Source organism: Fusarium redolens (assembly GCF_020744475.1).
Source record: "Fusarium redolens strain MPI-CAGE-AT-0023 chromosome Unknown BKA55scaffold_15, whole genome shotgun sequence".
Taxonomy (NCBI): domain Eukaryota; kingdom Fungi; phylum Ascomycota; class Sordariomycetes; order Hypocreales; family Nectriaceae; genus Fusarium; species Fusarium redolens.
In genome coordinates this window covers 706,600-729,984 of record NW_025763678.1, presented here as the reverse complement: position 1 = coordinate 729,984, position 23,385 = coordinate 706,600, and the positions used below count along the sequence as shown (strand labels likewise).

The window sequence follows — 23,385 nt, the reverse complement described above, 5'->3', positions numbered from 1 at the left end:
CGTCGCGTTAAGTGTCGCACAGGTGATGTCATAGACATCTTGTCTCACCAACTTTCGTGTTTGCTTCGTGTTTAGATTGAGCCACACAAATGATAGCGTCATTATTGACTCAGATAACATTGTGGCTTGGTCCTTTTGTAAGTCGACTCATTCTTCATGAGATGCTGTCATTGGCAGTTTTGACCATACCAAGACCACCAATATCACGCTCAAGTAGCCTCAATGCCTCTCTAGCAAAAGGAGCCGCCGCACCACGGACTCTTAATGCCCATCTAAGTTCGTCGACTCGAGATGCACACCATGCCATCTCATCAAATGAGTCTGCGGTGGCCCAGAGTAGACCGGCCAGAGATCCTATCTCGGCTGCTTGATACGCTGCGGCGCTTCCCCAGAATGCAGCAGTATGCTCAGGACGTAGAGATCCGAGCAGTTCAATGGCGGATTGTAGCTTGGCTCGAGCTGTTGATCGTAGAACTTCGTAAAGAGATGCGGGTGTGTCTGGTGATGTAATTCGGACTAAAGCACGATGGAGTGCGATTTCGACAGCTGCATGGGCGAGATGAAGAGCTCCGTTGGCACAGAGTTCTCTGAGCTGGGTGTTTTGCAATTGCAGTCGAGCTGGGAGATTGGCGTGCCACTCGCGAAGTCGAAAGACGAGAGGCTTCGCCAGCTCAACAGCAGCGACAACGCCCATCTGATCCAATGTTCCTCCAACTCGAGTAGCTGCGGCACTGTAGAATGTACGGATGACGTCGCTCAGAATCTGCGTCAACTCGATGTGACGAATGAACAAGTCCCATCCGACAATGATAGGTGAAGTATGATCTGGGTTGGCTTCCGGATCCATCTGGCCAAGCTCGGGGTAATCTGGTGCAGTGCAAGGCCGAACATCCCAGTCGTTGTCTTGGATGAGAAAGGGTCGTCCGTGAACACATGCTCCCCAGCGATCTTGCATGTACAAGGCCCAAGCAAGTCTCCTTCGAAGGCCGACTTCCCATGCAGGTATTGACCAAGAGCTACAGTCGATGTGAATACCTAGATCTTGAGCCATGGCGACAATCTGAGCTGTAAACATTCGATTCGACATTGGGTGTGTATGAGATCCAGATTCAACAATCTTTCGGTTCCTTTGCAGGAGAAGTAATCCAGCCTCCAGCGTACTAAGCTTGGGCCGTCGCATATCCTGATTGATGGTTCGCTCAGCCAATTCTTCGAGAGCTGCTGGATCCGGGATAGATTCGACTTCTCGTCCTGCAAGTTGACTGTCGTAGAGTTGCCAATCGAGAGCCACCAGATATACTGCAGCAAGTAAAGATGGTGCAAAATGTCGGTGAGATAAACGGTGCTTGCTGATAAATACATCTTTATGCAAGATGGGAAAGCTGGGGTGAACAATTCGAAAGTAGAGATCGACCAGCGTGCGGCCGAGGGGATGAACGGTCGCTTCGATGGCATCCAAGTCTGCAATGCGCATCTTCTCAGAAGCAGTAGATTCATCAGGATGAACGAGGAAGACAGTCTGATAGTCCAATCGTCTAGCAAACGTGGAGTTTGTAGATAGAGGCGGGACTTCCTGGTTCAACAGATTCGGGCGATGGAGGTCGAGAAGAACAGGATCACGATAGTCGGTTGGTCCGATATACTCAGCATGCGTCTTCAAGTCTAGGCCTAGAGTATTGCTGAGAATACTGGGTCGAGACGGTTCGGGCATATTCTCCTCAAAGGGAATCGCTTGCTGCATTTGAGTGAACTGCTGGTTGCTTTCCACACTCGCGGGAGTAGACGCAGCATCACCATGGCGACTCGACGGAGACGCTCCCGTCTCAAAGCCCGCGACAGGCGATGTCGTTGAGTTTCCCTGATTCTCATCCCCATCTCGAGCGTCATTTTGTTTCTCACGTTCCTTCTCCCGGTTTTGTCTTCTCTGACGAGGTGTAGGTCCACGGAGGAACGTACAAGGCTGGTTATGAAAAGTACATAAAACACATCTCGTCTGACCCTCTTCCTTTACACACCGCGTCTTACGAACACGGCACGTGTCACATGGTCTCGCACGGGTGTTAGTATTACCGACAGACGGGCCGGCTGCCATCAAGGGACGGCCAGATCCGGAGCTGGACCGGGAAAGATCAGACGGGCCGGCGCCGTGAAGCGGGTGTGAGTACATGACCCCACAAGACGCGGCGTCTAGGTCTGAGTCTGGCTTATGATAAGAGACAAGGGGCCCATCTTCTGGCTGTGGGCCGACCTGTTGACGAAGCGGGAGACGAGATCGTGTCGTGGGCGTACGGCGTGATAGTGAGCATGTTGATGATCCGCCATCGGGGGTCGAGCCTTATCAGTTCGTCCTGCTACGGTAAGGTCGTAATACGATAAGGACTCATCGGAGATGGAATGCCCCACGGGGTCGGAAATACGGGGAAACGGAAATACCGATCTGTGGTGACATATGGGACGTTCATTGTGAGACTTGAGCTGATCTGCTTGAAGAGAGAAATTAGCGGTGTCTGAATAACTTCAACTTGAGTATATCTTCCGTGACACACGCAAAAAGTCGAAGCAACATGTCGATCTGTCGCAACACAGCAGAAGTCCCTCCACTTTAAACCCGCAAGCCGAGGGTCCAATGGCGTTGAACCATGTCTCAATCACGAGCTTGCATCTGCATTGTTCCTTGCTTCCATTGCCTCAGACATGCATCAACTCTTGGAAACGATATATCCCTTTCGAGTAAATTGACTTGTAATATACGATCTCGCCGCCGGCCAAAACAGATAGTCCATCGTGGACCAGGTTCACAACCACTTTAGCCGCCGGCGAGTTCCATGATTGGTCGATTGAATTCTGGGTCTTCTTATCGTGGACTATGAGCTGACGATCTATGAAACAAACAATTAGTAAAGAATTGAACTTCAATTGACTCGGAGAATATGCTGCTCAATTGCTTCGAAAGCCATTGACTTGTCTGTTATTCCCGTACCTGAAGACGGGGTAAATACCCGGAGACAACACGGCCGAAGGGCGGACTTGTAAACGGCTTAGACTCGGCGATAGCGTAATTTTCCACATAATCTCAACCCCAGACTCACCTTGACGTCTCTTCATACTCATCCACGTGCATATCCAGCACTCAATTCGTATAATACCGTACAGCCAGACTTCAGTGTTGGCCGCCGGGCCTTCGGCAAGTTCTCCCTCTTGATCAAAGGGGTGTTGTTGTGTTATCAGTGAACATGAAATCGTTCGGCTTCTTGATCCTCGAGGCTATGCAAGTTTACGAATCAAGGAAATTCGAACCCGTTGAAACGATTCCGCAGTGTTACCTCCAGGCTCATCCGACTTGATCTGTGTCGAGAAATTAGTATAAATATTGTCATTCGGTTGTGCAAGAAACTGCTTCGATAAACAGCAGTCTCGTTCTTGCCTTACGTCTACAACCTCACCTGGCTCCTTTCAGGATCTTGTTCCTTCATTCTCCTGACACCATGACTGGACTTGATACTGCCACCAACGGCTTGGAAGATCTTCCGAACGGCAGTACGAATTCATCCCCCTTGACGATTTCCCAGTGGAAATCTGCCCAGATTGCCGGAAATGGCCTCGAACGACTCCTCTCTCTCATTTCGACCGAGAGAGCAGCCAATCCTACATCCAAAGCCTGGATCTCGTTAGCTTCTCCTGAACAGATCAGAGCCCAATGGACAAAGCTTCAGACCTTAAGCGCTGACTCCACATCCCTCCCCCTGTATGGAGTCCCCTTCGCTGCAAAAGATAACATCGATGTCGAAGGTTTCATCACCACTGCTGCATGTCCAACATTCAGCTCCTCCCCAGCTGTATCTGATGCCACAGTGATTGCGAAGCTCAAAGCCGCTGGGGCAATCCTTATCGGAAAGACGAATCTCGATCAATTCGCTACTGGCCTGGTGGGTACGAGATCGCCATATGGTGCTGTCCCGAACTCCTTCGATCCCAGTCGTGTCAGCGGTGGCTCCAGTTCTGGAAGTGCTGTCGTTGCTGCTCGTGGCATTGTGCCCTTCTCTCTTGGTACGGATACAGCTGGCTCTGGTCGAGTCCCAGCAGGGTTCAACAATATTGTGGGATTGAAGCCGACTCGTGGTGCATTGAGCACTCATGGAGTGCTTCCTGCATGCAAGACTCTCGATTGTGTGTCCATATTCAGCCTTACGGTTGATGATGCAGAGACCGTCTTGTCTGTCGCCGAAGGATACGATATCCAAGATTCATATTCGAGAGCGCGACCTGACCCTGACATTGCTCCTTATAATGAGTTCGGAGGCTCGGCAAGTCTCACTAAGCCTTCTCTTGCAATTTGTGCTTCTCCAGACTGGTTTGGCAGAGACGATCATTACCCAGCATATGAAAAGGCTCTTGCCAAAGCTTCTGCTTTGGGGTGGAGTCTCGTTCCCGTGGATTTCTCCCTCCTCTTTCGTCTTGCGCGACTCTTGTATAACGGTCCGTGGGTTGCTGAGCGATACGAAGCCATCCGAGGCTTTATCGAGAGTGCCGCTCCCGAAGAAATGGATCCTGTTGTGCGAAAGATCATTGTCAGAGCGCAATCCCTTTCAGCAGCAGATGTTTTTGAGGGTGAATACCTTCGTCAAGAACTTACACGTCAAATTGAGCAGGAATTCGCTCGGTTCAATGGTCTCTTGGTACCCACGTCTCCGACATTCCCTACGCTGGATGAGCTTGTCAAGAACCCGATCGAGGAGAATTCGATTCTGGGCACTTATACCAATTTCGTGAACTTTTTAGACTGGTCGGCGCTCTCTATCCCTGCAGGTTTTCGACCTGATGGACTTCCATTTGGTTTGACGCTCATTTCGACTTGTTGGCAAGAGCCGGTTCTTCTGTCATGGGCTCGGGAGTGGTTTGGTGACGAAGAAAGGTGGTTGGGTGCGACTGGTGTAAAAGCTCGGGAGTCTCGCGTTTCAAAATCGTCGGTCCCCTCGAATTATATCCCCATTGCTGTCGTTGGTGCGCATCTCACCGGGTTCCCTCTCAACAAAGATGTAGTCACTCGTGGCGGAAGATTCCTGAGTGCCACGAAGACATCATCATCTTATCGGCTGTACTCGCTGAACACAGCAGTCGGTCCCAAAAAGCCAGGTCTGAAGCGAGTGTCCGCCGACGAAGGAGCAGAAATCGAGATCGAAGTCTGGAGCCTGCCCAAGATTTCCCTCGCGAGCTTCATGCTAACAATTCCTCCTCCTCTTGCAATCGGTTCAATCGAACTCAAAGATGGGTCCTGGGTAAAGGGGTTCGTATGCGAGCCTTGCGCCTTCGATGAAGCTGTTGACATCACCAGCCACGGCGGTTGGCGAGCATATCATGCATCTCTCGAGAAGGAGGCCAAATCTTTGGTAAACGGGGTTCGTAAGCGTACTATCTCGACAGTTCTTGTAGCAAATCGTGGCGAAATCGCGGTTCGCATAATCGAGACGATACACAAAATGGGTCTTCGAGCTGTTGCCATCTACTCCGAGATAGACGCAGATGCCGCACACGTTAGCAAAGCTGATATTGCTCTCAAGCTTGAGGGTTCTTCGGTGTCTGAGACTTATCTGGATATCGAACAGATACTGGGCTTAGCTGCTCAATCCTCAGCTGATGCCATCATCCCTGGCTATGGATTCCTCTCTGAGAATGCCGAGTTTGCTACTGCCGTTGAAGAGAGAGGCATGATATGGATTGGACCAACTCCACAGCAAATGGCTGATCTCGGATTGAAGCATCGTGCCCGTGCTATTGCGGTCGAAGCAAGAGTTCCCACTGTCCCTGGATGCGATACCCTTCTTACATCACTGGAAGAAGCCCTCAACGAAGGGGAGCGAATTGGGTTCCCGTTGATGCTGAAGAGTACTGCTGGTGGCGGCGGTATCGGTCTAAGCTACTGTAAGGATAGACAGAGCTTGGCCGCAACGTTCGAGAGCGTTCAACGGCAAGCGGAAGCTAATTTTGGTAACGGGGGCGTTTTTATCGAAAGGTTCATACAACGGGCTCGCCACGTTGAAGTCCAAATCCTCGGAGACGGCACAGGTCGTGTAATGGCGGCTGGCGAACGAGACTGCTCTTTACAACGGCGCCACCAGAAGATTGTTGAAGAAAGCCCCGCGATATTGGTCCCTGAGTCCGTTCGGGCGGAAATGCGAGCGGCTGCAATTCGCCTCGCTTCATCGGTCAAGTACCGCAATGTCGGCACAGTCGAGTTCATCTATGATATCGATTCGAGGGAGTTCTACTTCCTTGAAGTGAATACTCGGTTACAAGTTGAGCATCCTGTGACTGAGTCAGTAACTGGTCTTGACCTTGTGGAGTGTATGATCAATATTTCCGATGGAAATACAACCCACCTGTTCGATACAGAGCTCCAAGTGTCTGGTGCTTCAATTGAGGTCCGTGTATATGCTGAGAGCCCCCTTCAGTCTTTCCGCCCCTGCGCTGGTCGTATCACTGCTCTTGAGTTCCCTTCCTCTCTTCGAGTTGATACATGGATCCAACTCGGCACTGAGGTCACGACTGCTTTCGATCCCCTGGTGGCCAAACTCATTGCTTTGGGGGCTGATCGTGAAGAAGCTATCGAGGCGTTAGCTAAAGGCCTTGCAGCCACTCGCATCGAAGGCGTACAAACTAACCTTGGATATCTGCGCCAGATTGTAGCCTCTCCCATTTTCAAATCCGGTGATTATACGACAAAGTCGCTAGACGCCTTCCAGTTTCAATCCTCCTCTTTTGAAGTCCTTCAGCCTGGGGCTTTGACCACGGTTCAAGACTACCCCGGCCGTACTGGATACTGGAACATCGGTATCCCTCCCGGCGGCCCAATGGATTCTTCCTCCTTTCGACTAGCTAATCGTATTGTGGGCAATCCCTCAGACGCCGCTGGGCTCGAATGTACTCTGAGAGGCCCATCTTTGAAGTTCCATTGTGATGCTGTGATTGCCGCCGTTGGTGGTGTTGCACAAGTCACCATCGACGATGTGGCGATTTCCATGAACCAAGCCATTGGTATCAAAGCAGGCCAGACCCTGATTATTGGTGTCGTTGAGCATGGCCACCGTGTGTATCTCGCTATTCGTGGAGGAATCGAAGTCCCGGTCGTGATGGGCAGTCGCGCGACTTTCGAACTTGGAAAGCTCGGAGGCTTCGGCGGTCGTAAGCTTCAAGCTCGTGATATCCTAGCCGTCAGTCCTACAGATGCCTCTATCAGTGAGGTACAAGCAATATCACCAGTGCCTGTGCCAACTCACTCCAAGGCCTCATGGACCATCAGAGTCATCCCCGGGCCCCACGGCGCTCCAGACTACTTCACCCCTGAAAGCGTCAAGTCGTTATACCTCAGCGACTGGAAGGTTCATCACAACAGTAACCGCCTTGGTGTTCGTCTCACTGGCCCTCAGCCAGAATGGTCTCGCAAAAGCGGCGGCGAAGCTGGCTTGCATCCTTCCAATATCCATGACGCTCCGTACTCGATAGGTAGCGTAAGCTTCACTGGGGATGAGGCTGTCGTTCTGGGCTGTGATGGTCCGAGTCTTGGTGGATTCGTGGTGATGTGTGTGGTGTGCTCTGCGGATCTGTGGAAGATGGGACAGGTTCGGCCGGGGGATACGATTCGTTTCGATCCTATCGATGTTGCGACTGCAGTTGGGTTAGAGAAGAGGCTCAATGAAGTTATTGAGACGCTCGCACCTCTTGAAGTCTTGGACAGCATTCCGTCTGATGAAGTGGTTCTGGCACAGAAGTTGGGAAGCATTCCCGCTGTCGCGGGTACCATCGAACATGACGGCCAAAGGGTCACCGCCCGTCAAGCAGGTGATCGAGCGTTTCTTCTGGAGTTCGGTGATGCCTCTGCCTTCGATCTTCGCCACAACTTCGAGATATCAGCATTCTGCGAAAACCATGAGAAGAAGCCCATCGCCGGGGTCGAAGAACTCACCCCAGGCGTCTTCAGCCTCCACGTCACTTACACGCACGGTCTGTCCCCAGAAGTGATGCTATCACGTTTGACAGACCATATCCGCTCGTACAAAGTCTCCTCAAAAGTCCCCTCAAGAAGTGTTCGTCTCCCCATCACGTTCGACGATAGTGTCAGCCGCGCCGCCATCGATAGATACTCAGCAACAATTCGTCCAAACGCGCCCTGGCTTCCCAGCAACATCGACTTCCTTCAAAAGCTCAACGGTATCTCTGATCTGACCGAAGTTTTGAGCGCCGCTGAATTCGTGGTCCTTGGTCTAGGGGACGTGTTCATGGGTTCACCTTGTGCAATCCCCTTGGATCCGCGCCATCGCTTGTTCGGAACAAAGTACAACCCTTCGCGTTCTTTCACGCCTCGTGGCGCTGTTGGTATCGGGGGGCAGTATATGTGCATCTACGCGACGGGTTCGCCTGGCGGGTATCAGCTTGTCGGAAGAACTGTTGAGATCTGGGATCCGGACCGTGTCGACACTGAAGCTTGGTTCTTTCGGCGTTTTGACAGGATTTCTTTTTATTCTGTCACGGAAGTGGTGCTGGATGGAACAGCGAGGTCTGAGCTTGTGCAGATCAGTGATGGGGTTCTGGATCTCGAACAGTACGAGACGTGGCTTACTACAAACAAAGAGGACATTGCCGCGGCCGCGGATCAGCAAGCAAAGGCCATTTCCAACGCGCCCTTTTTCGATGAATTGGTTCTTCCGTATCAAGTCGAGTCTGTCGTCAATAGACATGGCCCGAGTCTGGATAGTTCGAGTCTTGATGGTGAACGAGTCAAGGCGACGATGCCGGGTCGATGCTACAAGGTCCAGGTGAAAGAAGGGAGTGTTGTGGACAAGGGTGATGTTCTAGTCTGTGTTGAGTCAAGTAAGATGGAAGTCGAGATTCGCAGTCCTGTCAGTGGGAAATGCGTGGCTGTTTTGGTGCAGGCGGGGGACTTGATTGACGTGGAAGATGACCTGGTAGTCATTGAATGAGCAAGAGTCATCTTCGAGTGGAAGCACAGTCAGAAGAGGCGATTAACAGAGAGGCTACAGTCAAGAAATTACTGAGATGAGTGTCAAGTGTTTGATCGAGCTGTGTACGGGAGGCAAGAAACCTAAACTTGTGACCTCTATCCTAAGTGACAACAAGACTTTGGTGAGTTCAGTGCAAATTTACAAGGCCTTTAGACTAGCTTTACTAAGCGCCTGAGTTTATGAGTGTCAAAATAAGTGTCAAGATGAGTTTCAAGTGTTTGATTGAGTTGTGTATTGTATCCAAGTATTCTGTCCAAGTCCAATCCAATCCAATCCAATCCTCCCAGGCATTTTGGCGAGTGTGATGATGAGAGAGTGAGTCTGTGTGTGTAGGCCATCAAAGTCCCGGTCACGTTGGTGTCACAGCTCGAACGAGTGTGCAAGATCGACACTGGATGCAATAATGTGAACCCGAGGTTCATACCAAGACATACAGTGCAGATCTTGCACAATCGAACGAGCTGTGACTCCAACGCAACCAGGGCCCGAGGCAAGCATGCCTGGTCAATAAGGTACACTGTGCAAGAGTCAGAAAACGAAAAGTGTGTTGAGAGGGAATGAACTTACGGAGGAGGTGCAAGGTGGCCGTGGAGTGTTTCGACGCATACTCGGCAGCTTGCATTGTAGCGATCCTACGGAGAACAGAGATTACTCTGTACGTATACTCAGGTGTGAGTGAAAATCTGTCCATAGTCAGAACTGGGTTGACACTGCAAAGCGAAGAGCAACATACCTTGCACGCTCGTTCGAGACTGGCAAATCGAGTCGCTCGACTCGGCGCTTGCGAGGGGTCGCATCTTGCGCCACTTCTGGCGCAGGCCTCCGAGGAAAGGCATAGTTGAGTAGAGGTTGGGTGGCAGGTGGCGGCTGAGGGAAAATGTGAGATACCGAAAGGTGAGATAAAGGGAAGCGAAAAGATGAAGAGAAGAAACACAAAGAGAAAGGCGATATACCTTGGGCAGGGTGAATGTAGATACGACGGCAAAGGAACTTGAGGTCAAAGTCAAAGAAATGTTTGTGCTTTGAATGAGGTGCGAGCGTCGTTGCGATCGTGTGTGAGCAAGCGATGTTGACGTAGTCCCTCCCGAAGTCTGAGCTCCTGGGGAAGGTGTGAAAAGATGAAATGAAATGACCAAAGGAAAAGTGAAACTTACCACGCATCACCGAGCCAGGGTACTCCCAGCTACGGTGGGAGTGAGCCGCCTACAACCACCCACCAAAGACAACACAATATGTCCAAGGCAACACGCTGTGCAGAACTTCGGCGGCTTGGTTCTTGAAGCTCACTCCAAGAGCCAAGCCGCCGAGGTTGCGGACAGAGTGCTGCATTGAACACGTTGAATGTCGACAAACGGACATTTGTCGTATTGCGTGGCGACAGGATCCTTGTAGATCGAAGAGTTGCCGTGAGTCCAAGTGATGGGGACAGATGATGTATATATAAGAGAGGGGCCCAAAAGCATGAGGAAGGATAAAGATGATGATGCTGGTGGAGGGGATGGAGGAGGATAAAGATGTTGGTGTTGGAACTGAGGAGGAAAGGAATAAGAAGAGAGAGAGATGAAGAGGACGGGAGATGGATTAAATATCAGCAATAGTGGAGCCCAGCTGGTCCTGTGTGTGCGTGCAGAGCTCAGGTTGCCTGGGACAATAGCAGAGGCGAGGGCCAGAGCCCAGAGCCCCGAGCTCAAGAGGGGACCTTGATTCAGGGTCCGCTCTGATGGACGGAGGTTCAGAGAATTCGAGAGCCTCTCAAGCCAATCAGAGAATTTACACTGCAGTCGATTTAATTCCCTTTTGTCATTCGTCGTTGTGGAGCTGCGCAGAGGGAATCTGCCTCGACGAGATTGCTCCAGGGAGCAAGTACACTTGGGACTTTGAGGTGCCAAATGTAACTTAGGTATAGGTAGGTAAGGCTGTCTAAAGATCTCCTAGTCTTCACTAAATTTACCTAAGTCTTGTCGTCGTCTAGGATAAAAACGTCCCAAGTTTAGGCTTCTTGCCTCCCCGAGCCTGGTTCTCCTAAGGTGACCGAGCCACTCTGCGAGTGCCCAACCGCCTTGAGTCCATGCATCTTCTAATTATTGTACGCTCTTCTTTTATGGGCCTGAATGCTTCGATGTGTGTTCTGAGCATTAATCACAATTGTGCGTAATGTAATTCCATATCGTAGATTCGTAGTCAATACCATCTATGGTGCATGCACACTACAATCACTCATTCCATTTTGCATCACTGTTGTTGACAATATCTCACAATGAAGTGCCAGTGGCCTTCTCGCTATTCCATTTCTGTGTTGTAACTACCGCCCGATGACGCATCACCACTCCCCAAAACCCCCCATGGACGCAGATGAGGCTCAAGATGCACCCTCGAAAATACTCAGGGCAACCACAACAACAATTAAAAATACCTTCAAATATATCTCTCGGAAGCTAAAAATTGCTCCATCTTCACAAAAATGGTGCACCATTTTTCCTATTGTACGTGGTCGCAAGATCACAGCTGAGTGTCCTGCCTCGTCGTTGATATAACGTCCAACCGCCCCACGCCACTACCCAACGGTCCCCTGCTCCCGCTTTGGGCGGAGCACTTGGCTGCACGTCACCAGCTGTCAGATCGCTGGTCTCCACTATCCTGGAGGATCTGCTGCTGGGATACTGCCGTCTCCCAGATCACTCGCCCCTCACCGCCCGGGCTCCCATGGTATATAAGCCCCCTCTTCTCCCACTGACTGACCTTTTTCTTCTCTCTTCTTCCCATGCTCATGGTAGCCAAACGCCAGTGGCTCTCAGGGATCAAGAAGCCTGAGAGCCGGGAGACCCATCGGGTCTTATGGCCTTGGTGACTCCTGCCTTGGACGATGGCCTGGAACAATTTTTGATTTCGCCCTTCGGGGCACCCTTTTTTTTTTCATTGGGTTCATGGCCTTGTGCTGTGGCTTGAAGAAGAAAACTTGTTTGATTGTGATTGATCTGTTATGTGATGTGATGGCTTGTTGTTGTTGTTAAACTTAGTAGTTTGTCTTAATAGGATGTTTTGATATGCGCGTAGAAGGGGAGCATTGCGTCCGAGGTGTGAATGCACGACACGATGGAGGGGTTGGCTGAATTCTTGGGAAGCTTGGGAGGTAACGCGATGTGTTGTTTTGGCGGTTGGGCTCGACGTCTCGCGCAGTTGCTCGAGTGACGCCGACATGCCTCGCCAGAAGATCATGTCACTCGTCAATATCTTGACATTTGATACAGACTGCTTGGCCACATTATCAGGGCATTTGCGTCATGGTTTCTAGTGAGTTATTTCGTGTTTTCCTTGGTGGCTCGCCCGCATCGTGGTTCGCCAGTGGCATCGTAGCAAAACCACCACATGGACGGCACGGGATGAGACGCAAGGTATTTATTAGGAGGGCGATGATCTTATGGATGTTGCACGCTACATGAGGACGAAATCGCCTTGCTTCATCTTTTGTTGGGCTTGGAGATCGTGTTGAAGACAACACTCGGATGCGGGATCGTTGCAGCTCGACAGTCACATCACGGCCAAACCACCACACTGGGGATGCAAGATGGGATAAGAAGGATACATTATATTGAGGGCTGTCTTATGCAGATTTCACGCCATTCGAGGGTAAAATCGTCTTGCTTCATCCAGCATTGGTACTGGGGATCGTATCGAAGGATGCACTCGAGTGCAGTATCGTCGTAGCTCGTCCGTGATGTCGAAAAACACATTATACTCGTGGTCGAATCGTCTCGCCAAGTCGTAAAACCCATCTGTCGTCTTTCTTCGCACTTCAAGGTCTTCTGTCTCGTAGGTCTTGTGCCGCTATCTCTCCCGCTGGTACTTCAGAGGGCGCCCGCCTTCGCACTCCCGCTCCTCCCACTAAGGCCAAGGTAACACTCCCATTTCTTCCCCTCCTGCTCTTTTCTACCTTCAACACAACCACCGCATAACACTTTCACGTTGTTCATTTCCGTGTTCCGACCACAATTTTTCAACAACGGCTTTCATTTGAACATTTGTTCTGGTATGTGCTTTTATGTTCTTCATCCCCTGAACAAGTGAACAGTAAACATTGACCTCGCCGTTCCTGCTCAGTTCTTCCAAGCTTTCCCCTCTTCACTCTGCACTTCAAGCACTTCTTCTTCGTCTACAGCAAGACGCTGTTCAAGCCTCCGTTGATTCCACGGACTGCCCATCATGGTCATCGTCATTAACATTCCCCTGCCTAATGGCGGCACCCTCCGAATCAACCTCCAGGAATGGGTCGCTATCCTCATCATCATTCTGATCTTCAGAGCCTACGGATGGCCTATGGTCGTCCGCCGCTGGCCCCTGGCGTTCGCTTGGCCTCGTCACGAAGACGTTTGGGACTTCTAAGCACCACTACCCAAGTCGGGATCTCGAGTACGATCTCTACGAGCCATTTTTGAAATGTTTACGGTAAGTCACATCGAAGCTTGGAGTGCCTCGTCTCAAGTTATCATCATTTACTGACCATTTCAAGAATCTGAATCACAGGAGTGTCACCCTGTAAAAAAAGGTATTATCATCATCATCATCGGCGGCGGCGGCGGATTTATGGAACCGGACTGGTGGATTATTAGGCTCTAGCAATGAATCGAATCTCGTTCTAAATCTTTTGATGTACTCGTGATCGTGCTTCCTTCGTGCCGCTTTGCCCCAGTCTATCCATCTGCCACTCGTCGGTATTGGCATCTTTTCCCTATTCCAAGTCCTATAGATAACAACCGCTGATGTTTATCTTGCTCTAGACTCTACCAATTCTTCCAAAAGCTCCGAAGCTCGCTCCGCGCCCCCAAGTTCATTGAGTTCGTCGCCCAGACGCCCCGCCCTCTCTACGAATCCTGGGTCATCCAGTATTGTCCTCGCCGCACTTCGAACCTGTTCCATTGAAGGGTTATCCGTCTTCAAGTCGATGCCCGCTCTAGCCCAACTAACCCGCGCCGCCGTGTCCTTCTTATCTTCGGTTTGCCCGGCGCAGATCAGAGGCACTTTATGTGACAGCGCCTGTGTTATACTGCCATACCCGCCGTTGGTGATGAGAAGACAGAGTTGTGGGAGGAAAAGATGGTAGGGGATCCATCTGATGAATCGCACGTTTGGGGGCTCCCCTATCCTCGATGTGATCTCTTCTACATGTGGTGAAGCTACTACAAGAAGAAGATCTGGATTATCAGAGAGCGCCTCGATGGCCGGTATGATCAACGATGTTGGGTCCATGGCGAGTGTGCCTTGGGTAATGCCAACAACACGGGGATGCGCAACGATCTCATCCCACTCAGGGGGTAGCTGGGCAAGACTGGTCGGTACTTGCGTAACAACCGGTCCAACGAACTTGGTATGTTCTCGCTGTTGCGGTGGCTTTGGTAGTAACTTGAACTCCAGCGACGGCGACGACGCCTGAATGTGAAGATAGGGGCTGTAAGTAAAAGACTCAATCGGCTCCCCGTACGGTAAGTTCTTCAAGCCCAATTCCCTCCTCTGGGCATTTATGATTGGCCTCAAAAGCAAAGGCAGAAGAATCCACTGGCTAACAAGATGAAGAATATGATTCCAGATCAATCCAATCCACGATATCGCCGGACCCTCCCCCGAAACAGCCTGCGGCGCTCCCCAACTCGCCATGTACATCGGAATAACCCCCAGAGTCGCATAAACCGGAACTTCACCAAGTTCACACAAAGCCCTCGCTCCATACGGCATGACATCGACGAGCAGAGCATCTGCTTTAAAGTCCCTCAACACCCGACGGTAATCAGTTACCTGCGCAAGAAGCCTAATCTGAAGCCGCGAATACTCCTTGTCGAGAATCCCGGTTTCATTAGCGGCGATTAGGGGTTCGTCGATGATGGCTATGGCACTGGTTGGGACGAATGTTGCGCCTACGGCGAGGACGCGGGCTTCGTTTGAGGCGCTGGTGAGCCATGTGACTTGGTGGCCGCGGCGGATGAGGGCTTGGGCTACGGCTTGCATTGGGTAGGCATGGCCGGCTGGAAAGTGAGAGTGGAGGAGGACCTTCATGTTGGGTTCGTGAGGGTGATAATGGGTTGGGTGTGAGGTGAGGTGTTCTTTATGTGAGGTTGCATGGATGATCTAAGTGGGCTGCATATAAAATCCGCACACTACTGTGTACAGGCAGATTGAGGGCTTGGCGGCGCTTGAAGAAGATGAAGGCAATGGTAGAAACTGAATATTCCACTTATGCCGCCTTCAGCCATATAGCCCATTCATCATAAGTAATGTGAGAGCGAGGTGTCATGGCTATGGTCAAGCTTATGTCTCATCGGCTGGTGTCGATCCCTGTGTTCGAGTTCTAATGTCCACCGCTTCCTTGTGAGGGGTCAATCACTACATTGCAGATTGATGAGTTCCATTCACCCGGTTTTAATATTCCGGGAGGTGCTCTTCTATTTCAGTGGTACTAGTAGCAATTCAATGGCACGGCTTGGTTCTACTTTTGCAATTTTACCAGTTTTGCGATCATGTGCGACGTTGCTCAGATGCGAAGTTCAAAGTTCCAAGAGGTGGAATGAGGGCTACCCTGCACCATCTGCGAATTATCTTAGTAACTACGATATAACCGGATGAGGGCCTCAGAAGACGGCGAAAATAAGTTCTCACTTTATTCCATGCCTTGTAAATGTCATTTCAGTACTGTAATGTGTGTTTTTGAATCTGAATAATTACCCTTGTTCAGAATTTTGGCTTTGAGAACGAAAGTTGCGCACTTGAACATGGGCCAAAGATCAATTTTATGTCCAGCGTCACAGACCAACTCCAACAACAATCAATATCTTCAATGAAAGTCACCGAAAGCTATCATAATACGTCTCATATGGAATCCGACCTTCCCTGGTTTGTTGCCTGTTCTTTTAATCATCATCCGAATCTCAGGAATCACCTCGCTATCCTCCTCCAGCCTCGGCTGCTCGTGTTTTCCAGTATTCAGCTTCGCTGTCTCCTCGGATACCAAGCGCTATCCTAGATCGTCACAGAAATGGATTAACCGAATGAGAATACGCCTCAATGTGGGATCATTTTCGAGCCAAAGATCTACGAGCCACTGGGGAGCGGTACGCAATGCGGCGCCTTGGTCATTGACTTGCTCTGGGCCGTGTCAAGGTACGACCTTCGTCACAATCACCCGAAGACTTTGAGAGCTTCTTTGACTGACCCTTGAGTATAAACCGATGAACTGCCATCAGAAGGACGTCAAGCGCGGCGACGGTGTCTCCCCCTGAGACACAGAAGAGGTCAAAAGATGCCACCGACCCAGAGGTTAGTAGCTTACGCTTGCTCAGCACACACACACGCAGCCAATACTACGAACAGTTCCTAATACACTCGCTGGAATGGTGATTGAAGCCTCGTCCTTATCCGTGAAGTTCTGCCGCAAGGAATAGCATGCTGACTGGTATCACGTCGAGAACAGCATATCCATTGAAGCCCCCATCACCACGAGAAGAAGCAAGCTACAACGGCGCTACCAGAGATTTGACACCCAAGGCATTCGACATCTCTCTGCAACCCAATTCTGAACAACCCTTCCTTATGCCACACATTGCGTTCCGCTGAGACACGCTACGGAAGATCACTCGACAGACGGCCGTCAGTCAAAAGAGCGCCGCCTCCACCTGCCCGCCAGCTCGCCATGGTTTAAGTTAGGAGGCAAATCTGACACCTGGAGCTGAGTGCCTCCCACGGGATGTGAAGGTCGAGTTCCTGTTGCCCGTCCTCAACTCGAGGGGGGGCCGATTCCTGGTCTCTATTAGGGGCGTAGTGTTAAAATAACACACTGGGAAGTCGAGCACGGCTCAATAACGATAGTTTCATGGTGAGTGCCACTCTCCTGTCTCAAAGTAGGACTAACACCTGTAGCGCTACCCCCTGACCAAGATCCCATTTCCGAAGTGGTGGCTCAGTGACGGCTGACCCTCAGGAGGAAGACCGCTGGCCTATTCGGTCCACGACACAGTATGTTTACACCCGAGCCAACAGCCCATGAGCCGAATTGGGTCGAAAATGGGCCCCGGACATAGCACTGATTCAATCTCAGGTCAAGGCGAAGACTTGGCTCGAGCTCGAACGAACCCGGGCATCACGAGACTACTCTAGAAGTGGTTTATCCTAAGGTTGGTCTATGGGCCTTTTGGAAACCCCCTCAGTCTATACCTGGCATGCAAGCGGAGTGGAACGAGACCCGGCCTTTACTTTAGCCAGCGACTCAGTATAAGGCGCACGGAACTGTCCCAGCTGATGTTGCGAATACAAATGGGGTCAAACTGACGCCAACACTACGGCGGAAAGATAACGAAACGATCTCCTGTGAGTGCCCGAAGGCCACATAGTGCGATTGTCACTAATAGTTATCCACATATAGGATGAGTCGCGAACGTTATACTGCAAAGGTATCTACAGCAAGAACCCATTATGCTTCCCCGTACGTCGAGCCCCTAGGGAGGCAAGAGCACTTACGACCTTTATCCTAAACGGCAAAGAGACTTAGGTAAATTTAGTATAACCATATGGGCCTTGAGACAACTTTTTTTTGGCACCTGAGTTCAAGGTCAGAGGTTTTCTTGCTCCCTAGGGAGCCACTTTTCTCGACTAAGAACGAGGGCCAATATTCATGTCGTCTCGACCACTCGCCGGCGACTCCTGTCAAATAAGTCTTGCCAGGGACCTAGCTGGGGGGTCACAACAATATAATGGGGAACGGCGAGGCGATCACAGGCGTTCTAAGCTCTCCCACCACTGGCTCATATCGGAATATCGTCACGACTCTAGCAGCGCAAAGGCCGACCAGAGACAACACATCTGGTTTCGACAAAACGGCTTCATAATCTACAGGCTCAGCTCAAGAATTGGATATTGCAATTCGGGTGGGCCATGGATGAAGTGATCAACCGCAGGAAAGCAGGGCTGTAAGTGAATCACCTATCGGATGCGCTTCGTCGATGGGTATCTTGTGGCAAAGATAATGAATTTTGGCGCAGTTGAAGGCATTTACATCGTTGAGTCGTACCGCGTAACCTCTGCCGGACCCCAGGACTGTTGTGTCTTCCATTGGACCTTTTCTAGACGCTTGTCGAAGCTTCAGGGAGTCTCCTCTATCCACCCGAAGCCGATCTATTCCGACAAGTTGAATTCGATCAGCCATGTACGGTACATGAGGCTAAGGTTTATATGTCCAATATCCCTAGAGCACTTCAATGGGGCGAGCAAGTGTCGCTTCCGCCAACCTGCCCCCGGACATGTCTTGACCTTGTCGTGTTCCGATACTCGGTGATGGTTGGCATTCAGTTACGAACAAACAAAAGCACCATACAATACGAATGATACGCTCATGGGATCGAGTCTGGGAAGGTGTTGACATCTCAGTGCGCAGCTTCAATGTGAAACCCTCAGATCCAAGGAGCACCTGGGTTATTACAATCGTCGGTGTTGCTTTTACTGGCCACAAGCTTGCATTTCAGCTTCACGGGAGTTTACTTGAATGTGTCGATCCATTTGCTTTGGTAAGTCAAGCCCCATCATCACGATGTCGTGCACGCAGGTAATGCTGACGAAGAGATAGTCATGAAATCGGGACTACTTCCACGACGAAACTGCACCCCCCCTTCCACCCGATATACCAAGTTAACGATCCTTTCCAACGACTCATGTTGAGCATGGCAGGACATTGGCTCACCGCCAGGTGCATTGTACAGCAATTAATGCTGAGGCTTTGCGTAAACGATCGCGCGCAGACTACAGACTTCCAGTGACCAACACTCAAACATAGCCGATGGCCACTCTGTCCGACCTTTTTGGTTAGTAAGCCCCTTTCTGAGCAGAAGAAAGCTTGAACTACGATACCTGGCTCATATCTTTTGAGCGAGTAGCTTTGCCCTCTTCCGGTCCATTGTAATACATGCGCCCCTGCGAAACTTGGCAGCAATGATCCTCTGCTTGTCTCAACACACTTGGGTTACTTTATATCCTGACGTAAAACCCCGTGGCCGTTTCTGAGTTAACTTGTATCTTAACAGCACGTCTAAATGTCATCGATACGAACGCCGAAAAAGCCACTACAAGCCCGACCAATGCTCCTCCGTTCCCTAATCGATCAAGTCCAGGAAGTCAAAACGAACTTACGGGCGAGAGATACCACACCTGCGAGGCCCAGTAAAAATGTATCAAAGAATCCCGTCCCCGCGGTACGGACATTGTTTTACTGCAAAATCGTCTCCGGAAGAATTGGTACCAAAGTATTGTCTCCCAACAGGCTGGGATTTTATTGACAAGTGGTCTTATTCCTCTTCAAGGTCCAATAGGACCGGCCACGGCTTACCTCAAACTCGAATTTGGTCAACGAACGGACAGAAGAGACGAAGGCCGGCGGCATTGCTTCCAGAAGGACTTGGTCCTCGTCTTCGTTGCTATCCACGAGGCCCAGGCCTACGGCGCTCGCGTAGTGGCCTGGGGAGGGTTGAACGAGGACAGTGTGGGACATATACTGAGCGGTCCGAAGTCTAGTAGTCTTGGTTGGCTTAAAGGAGGTCTCCAACAGCCAGGCGAGACGGGTGAAGGATGGGACAAGCTCGAGCTTGGGTGTGACCCTTCTTGGCCCGCTCATCGACGAGCTTACGCTGAGCGCCGGAACCACTCTCGACATGGGCGTCGCCCAAGGTGATTTCTTCAAGGCGGCGGTCAAGTTGGTTATACTTCAAGAGTACCCTACCCGCCACCAATGCAGTCGGCAACTACTCATCATCGCATGCCCAAGTCCGACAGAGCATATCCCTCTCAGTCGATCATATCATTTACATCAAGTCAGTGGTTCTTTGCGATAAGTTTGAGCTGTATTCATTTTACACCTTGTCAGCAGCTGATCAAGGCGTGTGCCTTCTAGAGGCGTCATATGTTTAGTTCTTCTTCTGACCATTGTTCTCCTCCTCGGCCTCGTCCTTTTCATTTCCATCCTCCTGGAATCTTGTCTCCTGGGCTGCGACATTGTTAGCAAACGAATTTCACTCGAATCATTCAACTTACCACTCCACAATTCGGCGTAGACGCCATCCCGATCGATCAATTCCCGATGGGTGCCCATCTCCGCCACTTGTCCCTCCTTGAGGACAATGATAAGATCCGAGTCAAAGATAGTTCGCAGACGATGAGCCACGAAAACACTTGTTCGACCCTTTTCTCTAAGGATGCCGTTGATGTTCATCATGAGAGCCTGCTCAGTATGGGTATCCAGGGCACTTGTTGCCTCGTCGAAGAAGAGCAGAGGAGGGTCCTTGAGGAGAAGACGACTGACAGCAAGGCGCTGCTTCTCCCCGCCAGAGATCATAAGACCTCGCTCACCAACTTTGGTGTCGTATCCTTCAGGGAAAGACTGGATGGTGTTGTGAACGTGAGCGCGCTTGGCGACCGCAACAACCTCATCATGTGTCGCGTTGATGGAGCCATAGCGGATGTTGTGCTCGACAGTGTCGTTGAACAAGGGGGTATCCTGAGGAACAACACCAATGGAGCGGCGAAGAGACTCGAGGTTCACATCTCGAACATCCTGGTCATCAATCAATATTCGTCCACCCTGAACATCATAAGATCGGAACAAAAGACGTAGAAGAGTGGACTTTCCGCAGCCGCTGGGGCCGACAACCGCGACCTTCTTTCCAGCGGGGATAGTCAACGACAAGTTTCGCAGGATAGGGCGGTTAGGGTGGTACGCAAAGTCGACATTCTCGAACTTGATCTCACCACCCTTTGAAAGGACCAGGGGCTTCGCATCAGGCTTCTCCTTGATGTTGGCATTGACCTTTTGGAGGTTGAATAGAGTCTCCATATCCAAGAGAGACTGTCGGAGCTCACGGTAGACGGATCCAAGGAAGTTGAGAGGAACGGAAAGCTGGAAGACAAGCTGGTTCACCATGACCAAGTCACCAACGGTCAAAGTACCCTCAGCCACACCGTTAGCGGCAAGGTACATCATGCCTGTAAGTGCCGAAGAGAAGATGATGTTCTGTCCACTGTTCAGGAAAGCCAGAGATGTCGCAACCTTGATAGAGTTCTTCTCATACTGCTGAAGAGCCTTATCATACCGCGCAACCTCAAATTTCTCGTTGTTGAAGTACTTGACAGCCTCATAGTTGATGAGTGAGTCCACTGCCACAGTGGAAGCCTTGTTATCAGCAGCATTCGCCTGTCTTCGGAATTTTGTCCGCCAGGCTGTCGTCCAGATGGTGAAGGCCGTGTAGCTGACCATTGTCAAAACAGTGAGAGCTGCGAACTTTGCGCCATAGTTGTAAGTGAGAATTCCACAAACCATGCTGATCTCAAGAGCGGTCGGCATGATATGAAAGACCATACTGGACAGAATGAAGCTGATTCCCTTGGTACCGCGATCTAGAGCTCTTGTTAAACCACCAGTCTGTTTAGACAGATGGAACGTCAGGTCGAGACGCAGCAGATGATCGAATACATTACATGCCACCCTTCGGATAGCATTCTGCGCAACAGATGCAAACACGGCGTTTCGCAATTCCTGGAATACCGTTGCGCCTATACGAGATGCGCCGTATGCAAGGATCATGGCCCCAGCAACTGTCGTCGCAGTACCTCCCACAGCAGCAATATCGATATTCATTGAATCGACAATGCTTTTAAAGTAAAAGGGCACTTGCACGTTGAGAACCTTTGCGCCAATCAATAACGACACAGCAAGACCGACTCGCAGCTTTGTACCCCAGTCATCCTTGGGCCACAGGTACCGAGTCATCTCTTTCATGATAGCCCAATCCGCCTTACGCTGCTCAGTCGCAGATTTGTCAACCGTCGCAAGAGGATCATTTTGTTTCGTCGGTTGTTTCTGCGCAGGAAACACGGCCGTAGGTTTCGTCGTGGTTTTGGTTTTCGAATCTGTGGGTGCTCGTTCGCGACGCGGGGCACATGTCCAGAAAGTCTGCGTCAAACCCGGTCGTGGAGACACTGAAGACAGTCGATAAAGTGCCAGACTTCCCCGAGGACATGTCCTCGACGACCGGAGGAGTAATTGAGGTATCATAGTGACTATTCGGCTCAATTCGAGCTCATCATGGGATGTGTCTGGTGGTTTATGGCGGGGGTAGCGTGATAGCGCGTCGATAAGAGGCACGAGACAACAAGGTACCGGAGCTGCCAGGAACCTTGGCTGCGATCCGGTAGCTAGTTTACCTTGGCCAAAGAGGTGTCCGTTCTATTTATCAAAGGGAGAGAGGTTTTTTTTTGTTATAAGCACTTGATGGAGCTCACATAAGAGTAAGTTGCCAGATTCAGACGGATGATGCAACCGGTTGGGGCCTGAGGCAGCCGATCATCGGAGCGCCAACCCAATGATGTCCAGGAATGGAAATGGACTTGTAGGACAGAGAATTATATGCAATTGTTTAGTAGAGGTCTTTTAAATATAGTTCGGATTTGTAAGTTCGTTTCTCAGTGGAATTGGATTGTTTTTCTGTACAAACGATCAAGTACAAACGGTCGACACTTGACTTACACTTCAGCTTCCGAAATCATGTAATTGATAGAACATGGCGCAATATCCAGGAGAAACGTCGCCAACCCCTTCAGGTCAAGCATGAATTACCCGATATTACTGCTAGAAAGGGTTTGGATTTGTGCCTCTCTTTGGCGTAACTCTGTAAGTCAAGCCAGCAGCGCTTCTTGCTCAGGCATGTCAGGAGCATCATCATAGGGCTGAGACTCCGATTTCATGACCTTAGCATGAATGGCAAAAAGGGATTTCGTCTTTTCCTGTCGCACGCCCATGTCGTGTAGAGTGTCATTAGGACCCTTGGAAAAAGCCGTCGTCTCCTACCAGATCAAGCGGACAGCTCAATTGCATCTTTTACCCAGGACTAAGGTACTGAAACACTCGCAGCCCTACCCCCAACCACACATCGGAGGAAGTACGTACTTCATCATTCTTGAGTTATAAGATATCACTTACACCAACGACAAAAAATATTGATTCAAGACAACAAAAGAGCAAAAGGAAGGTCTCGGAGGGAGTCGAACCCTCGCTGGCGGAATCAGAATCCGCAGTCATAACCGTTAGACCACGAAACCAGATCTAATTGTTGGAGAACATGTACCAGTATAGCGTATTATGGTGCTGAATTTTTGAAGTTGTGACACATTGATACCCACTTGGTTGACCACAGTCGTGACAGACTGGCACATGGAATAGTCTCACAAATATGTCAATTATTTGCTAGTGTGTTTAGCTATGTTCTCTGCTTGTCTGCCTATCTGTTCTTCTGCGTTGGCTTATATGCGAGATGATCCCTGGCCCTCTGCTTATATGCCTGGTGTGACA

At 50.5% G+C, this 23,385-nt stretch overlaps 7 protein-coding genes and 1 non-coding gene across 8 annotated transcripts; 3 read left to right on the top strand and 5 right to left on the bottom strand.

The window, feature by feature from the left end:
• Nucleotides 1–154: 154 nt before the first annotated feature.
• BKA55DRAFT_597113 (fungal-specific transcription factor domain-containing protein) lies at nucleotides 155–2,462 on the bottom strand (the record flags this gene model as incomplete). The annotated part of the gene is made up of 3 exons (XM_046196034.1): nucleotides 155–1,960; nucleotides 2,290–2,379; nucleotides 2,418–2,462. 3 exons carry the CDS (start codon nucleotides 2,460–2,462, stop codon nucleotides 155–157), a joined length of 1,941 nt encoding a protein of 646 aa, XP_046045514.1.
• Nucleotides 2,463–3,485: 1,023 nt separating this feature from the next.
• BKA55DRAFT_520336 (uncharacterized protein) lies at nucleotides 3,486–8,975 on the top strand (the record flags this gene model as incomplete). The annotated part of the gene is made up of 1 exon (XM_046188412.1): nucleotides 3,486–8,975. One exon carries the CDS (start codon nucleotides 3,486–3,488, stop codon nucleotides 8,973–8,975), a length of 5,490 nt encoding a protein of 1,829 aa, XP_046045513.1.
• Nucleotides 8,976–9,366: 391 nt separating this feature from the next.
• BKA55DRAFT_543174 (uncharacterized protein) lies at nucleotides 9,367–10,178 on the bottom strand (the record flags this gene model as incomplete). Its single annotated transcript, XM_046190559.1, has 6 exons — nucleotides 9,367–9,408; nucleotides 9,452–9,534; nucleotides 9,585–9,700; nucleotides 9,751–9,884; nucleotides 9,971–10,116; nucleotides 10,172–10,178. 6 exons carry the CDS (start codon nucleotides 10,176–10,178, stop codon nucleotides 9,367–9,369), a joined length of 528 nt encoding a protein of 175 aa, XP_046045512.1.
• A 2,789-nt stretch (nucleotides 10,179–12,967) lies between these two features.
• BKA55DRAFT_578045 (uncharacterized protein) lies at nucleotides 12,968–13,438 on the top strand. Its single transcript, XM_046193658.1, has 2 exons — nucleotides 12,968–13,044; nucleotides 13,116–13,438. Exon 2 carries the CDS (start codon nucleotides 13,218–13,220, stop codon nucleotides 13,395–13,397), a length of 180 nt encoding a protein of 59 aa, XP_046045511.1. The 5' UTR covers nucleotides 12,968–13,044; nucleotides 13,116–13,217; the 3' UTR covers nucleotides 13,398–13,438.
• Nucleotides 13,439–13,598: 160 nt separating this feature from the next.
• BKA55DRAFT_578044 (uncharacterized protein) lies at nucleotides 13,599–15,305 on the bottom strand. Its single transcript, XM_046193657.1, has one exon. It carries the CDS (start codon nucleotides 15,060–15,062, stop codon nucleotides 13,779–13,781), a length of 1,284 nt encoding a protein of 427 aa, XP_046045510.1. The 5' UTR covers nucleotides 15,063–15,305; the 3' UTR covers nucleotides 13,599–13,778.
• Nucleotides 15,306–19,081: 3,776 nt separating this feature from the next.
• Nucleotides 19,082–19,716, top strand: BKA55DRAFT_694137 (uncharacterized protein; the record flags this gene model as incomplete). Its single annotated transcript, XM_046200004.1, has 2 exons — nucleotides 19,082–19,283; nucleotides 19,358–19,716. The coding sequence occupies 2 exons, from the start codon at nucleotides 19,082–19,084 to the stop codon at nucleotides 19,714–19,716; spliced, it is 561 nt and encodes a 186-aa protein (XP_046045509.1).
• A 148-nt stretch (nucleotides 19,717–19,864) lies between these two features.
• BKA55DRAFT_578038 (P-loop containing nucleoside triphosphate hydrolase protein) lies at nucleotides 19,865–22,490 on the bottom strand. Its single transcript, XM_046193656.1, has 2 exons — nucleotides 20,076–22,490; nucleotides 19,865–20,028 (listed from the first exon to the last, which is right to left on the bottom strand). The coding sequence occupies exons 1-2, from the start codon at nucleotides 22,090–22,092 to the stop codon at nucleotides 19,949–19,951; spliced, it is 2,097 nt and encodes a 698-aa protein (XP_046045508.1). The 5' UTR covers nucleotides 22,093–22,490; the 3' UTR covers nucleotides 19,865–19,948.
• A 573-nt stretch (nucleotides 22,491–23,063) lies between these two features.
• BKA55DRAFT_t235 lies at nucleotides 23,064–23,135 on the bottom strand. Its single transcript has one exon. It is a non-coding gene; the product is annotated as a tRNA-Gln (tRNA).
• Between the last annotated feature and the right edge of the window lie 250 nt (nucleotides 23,136–23,385).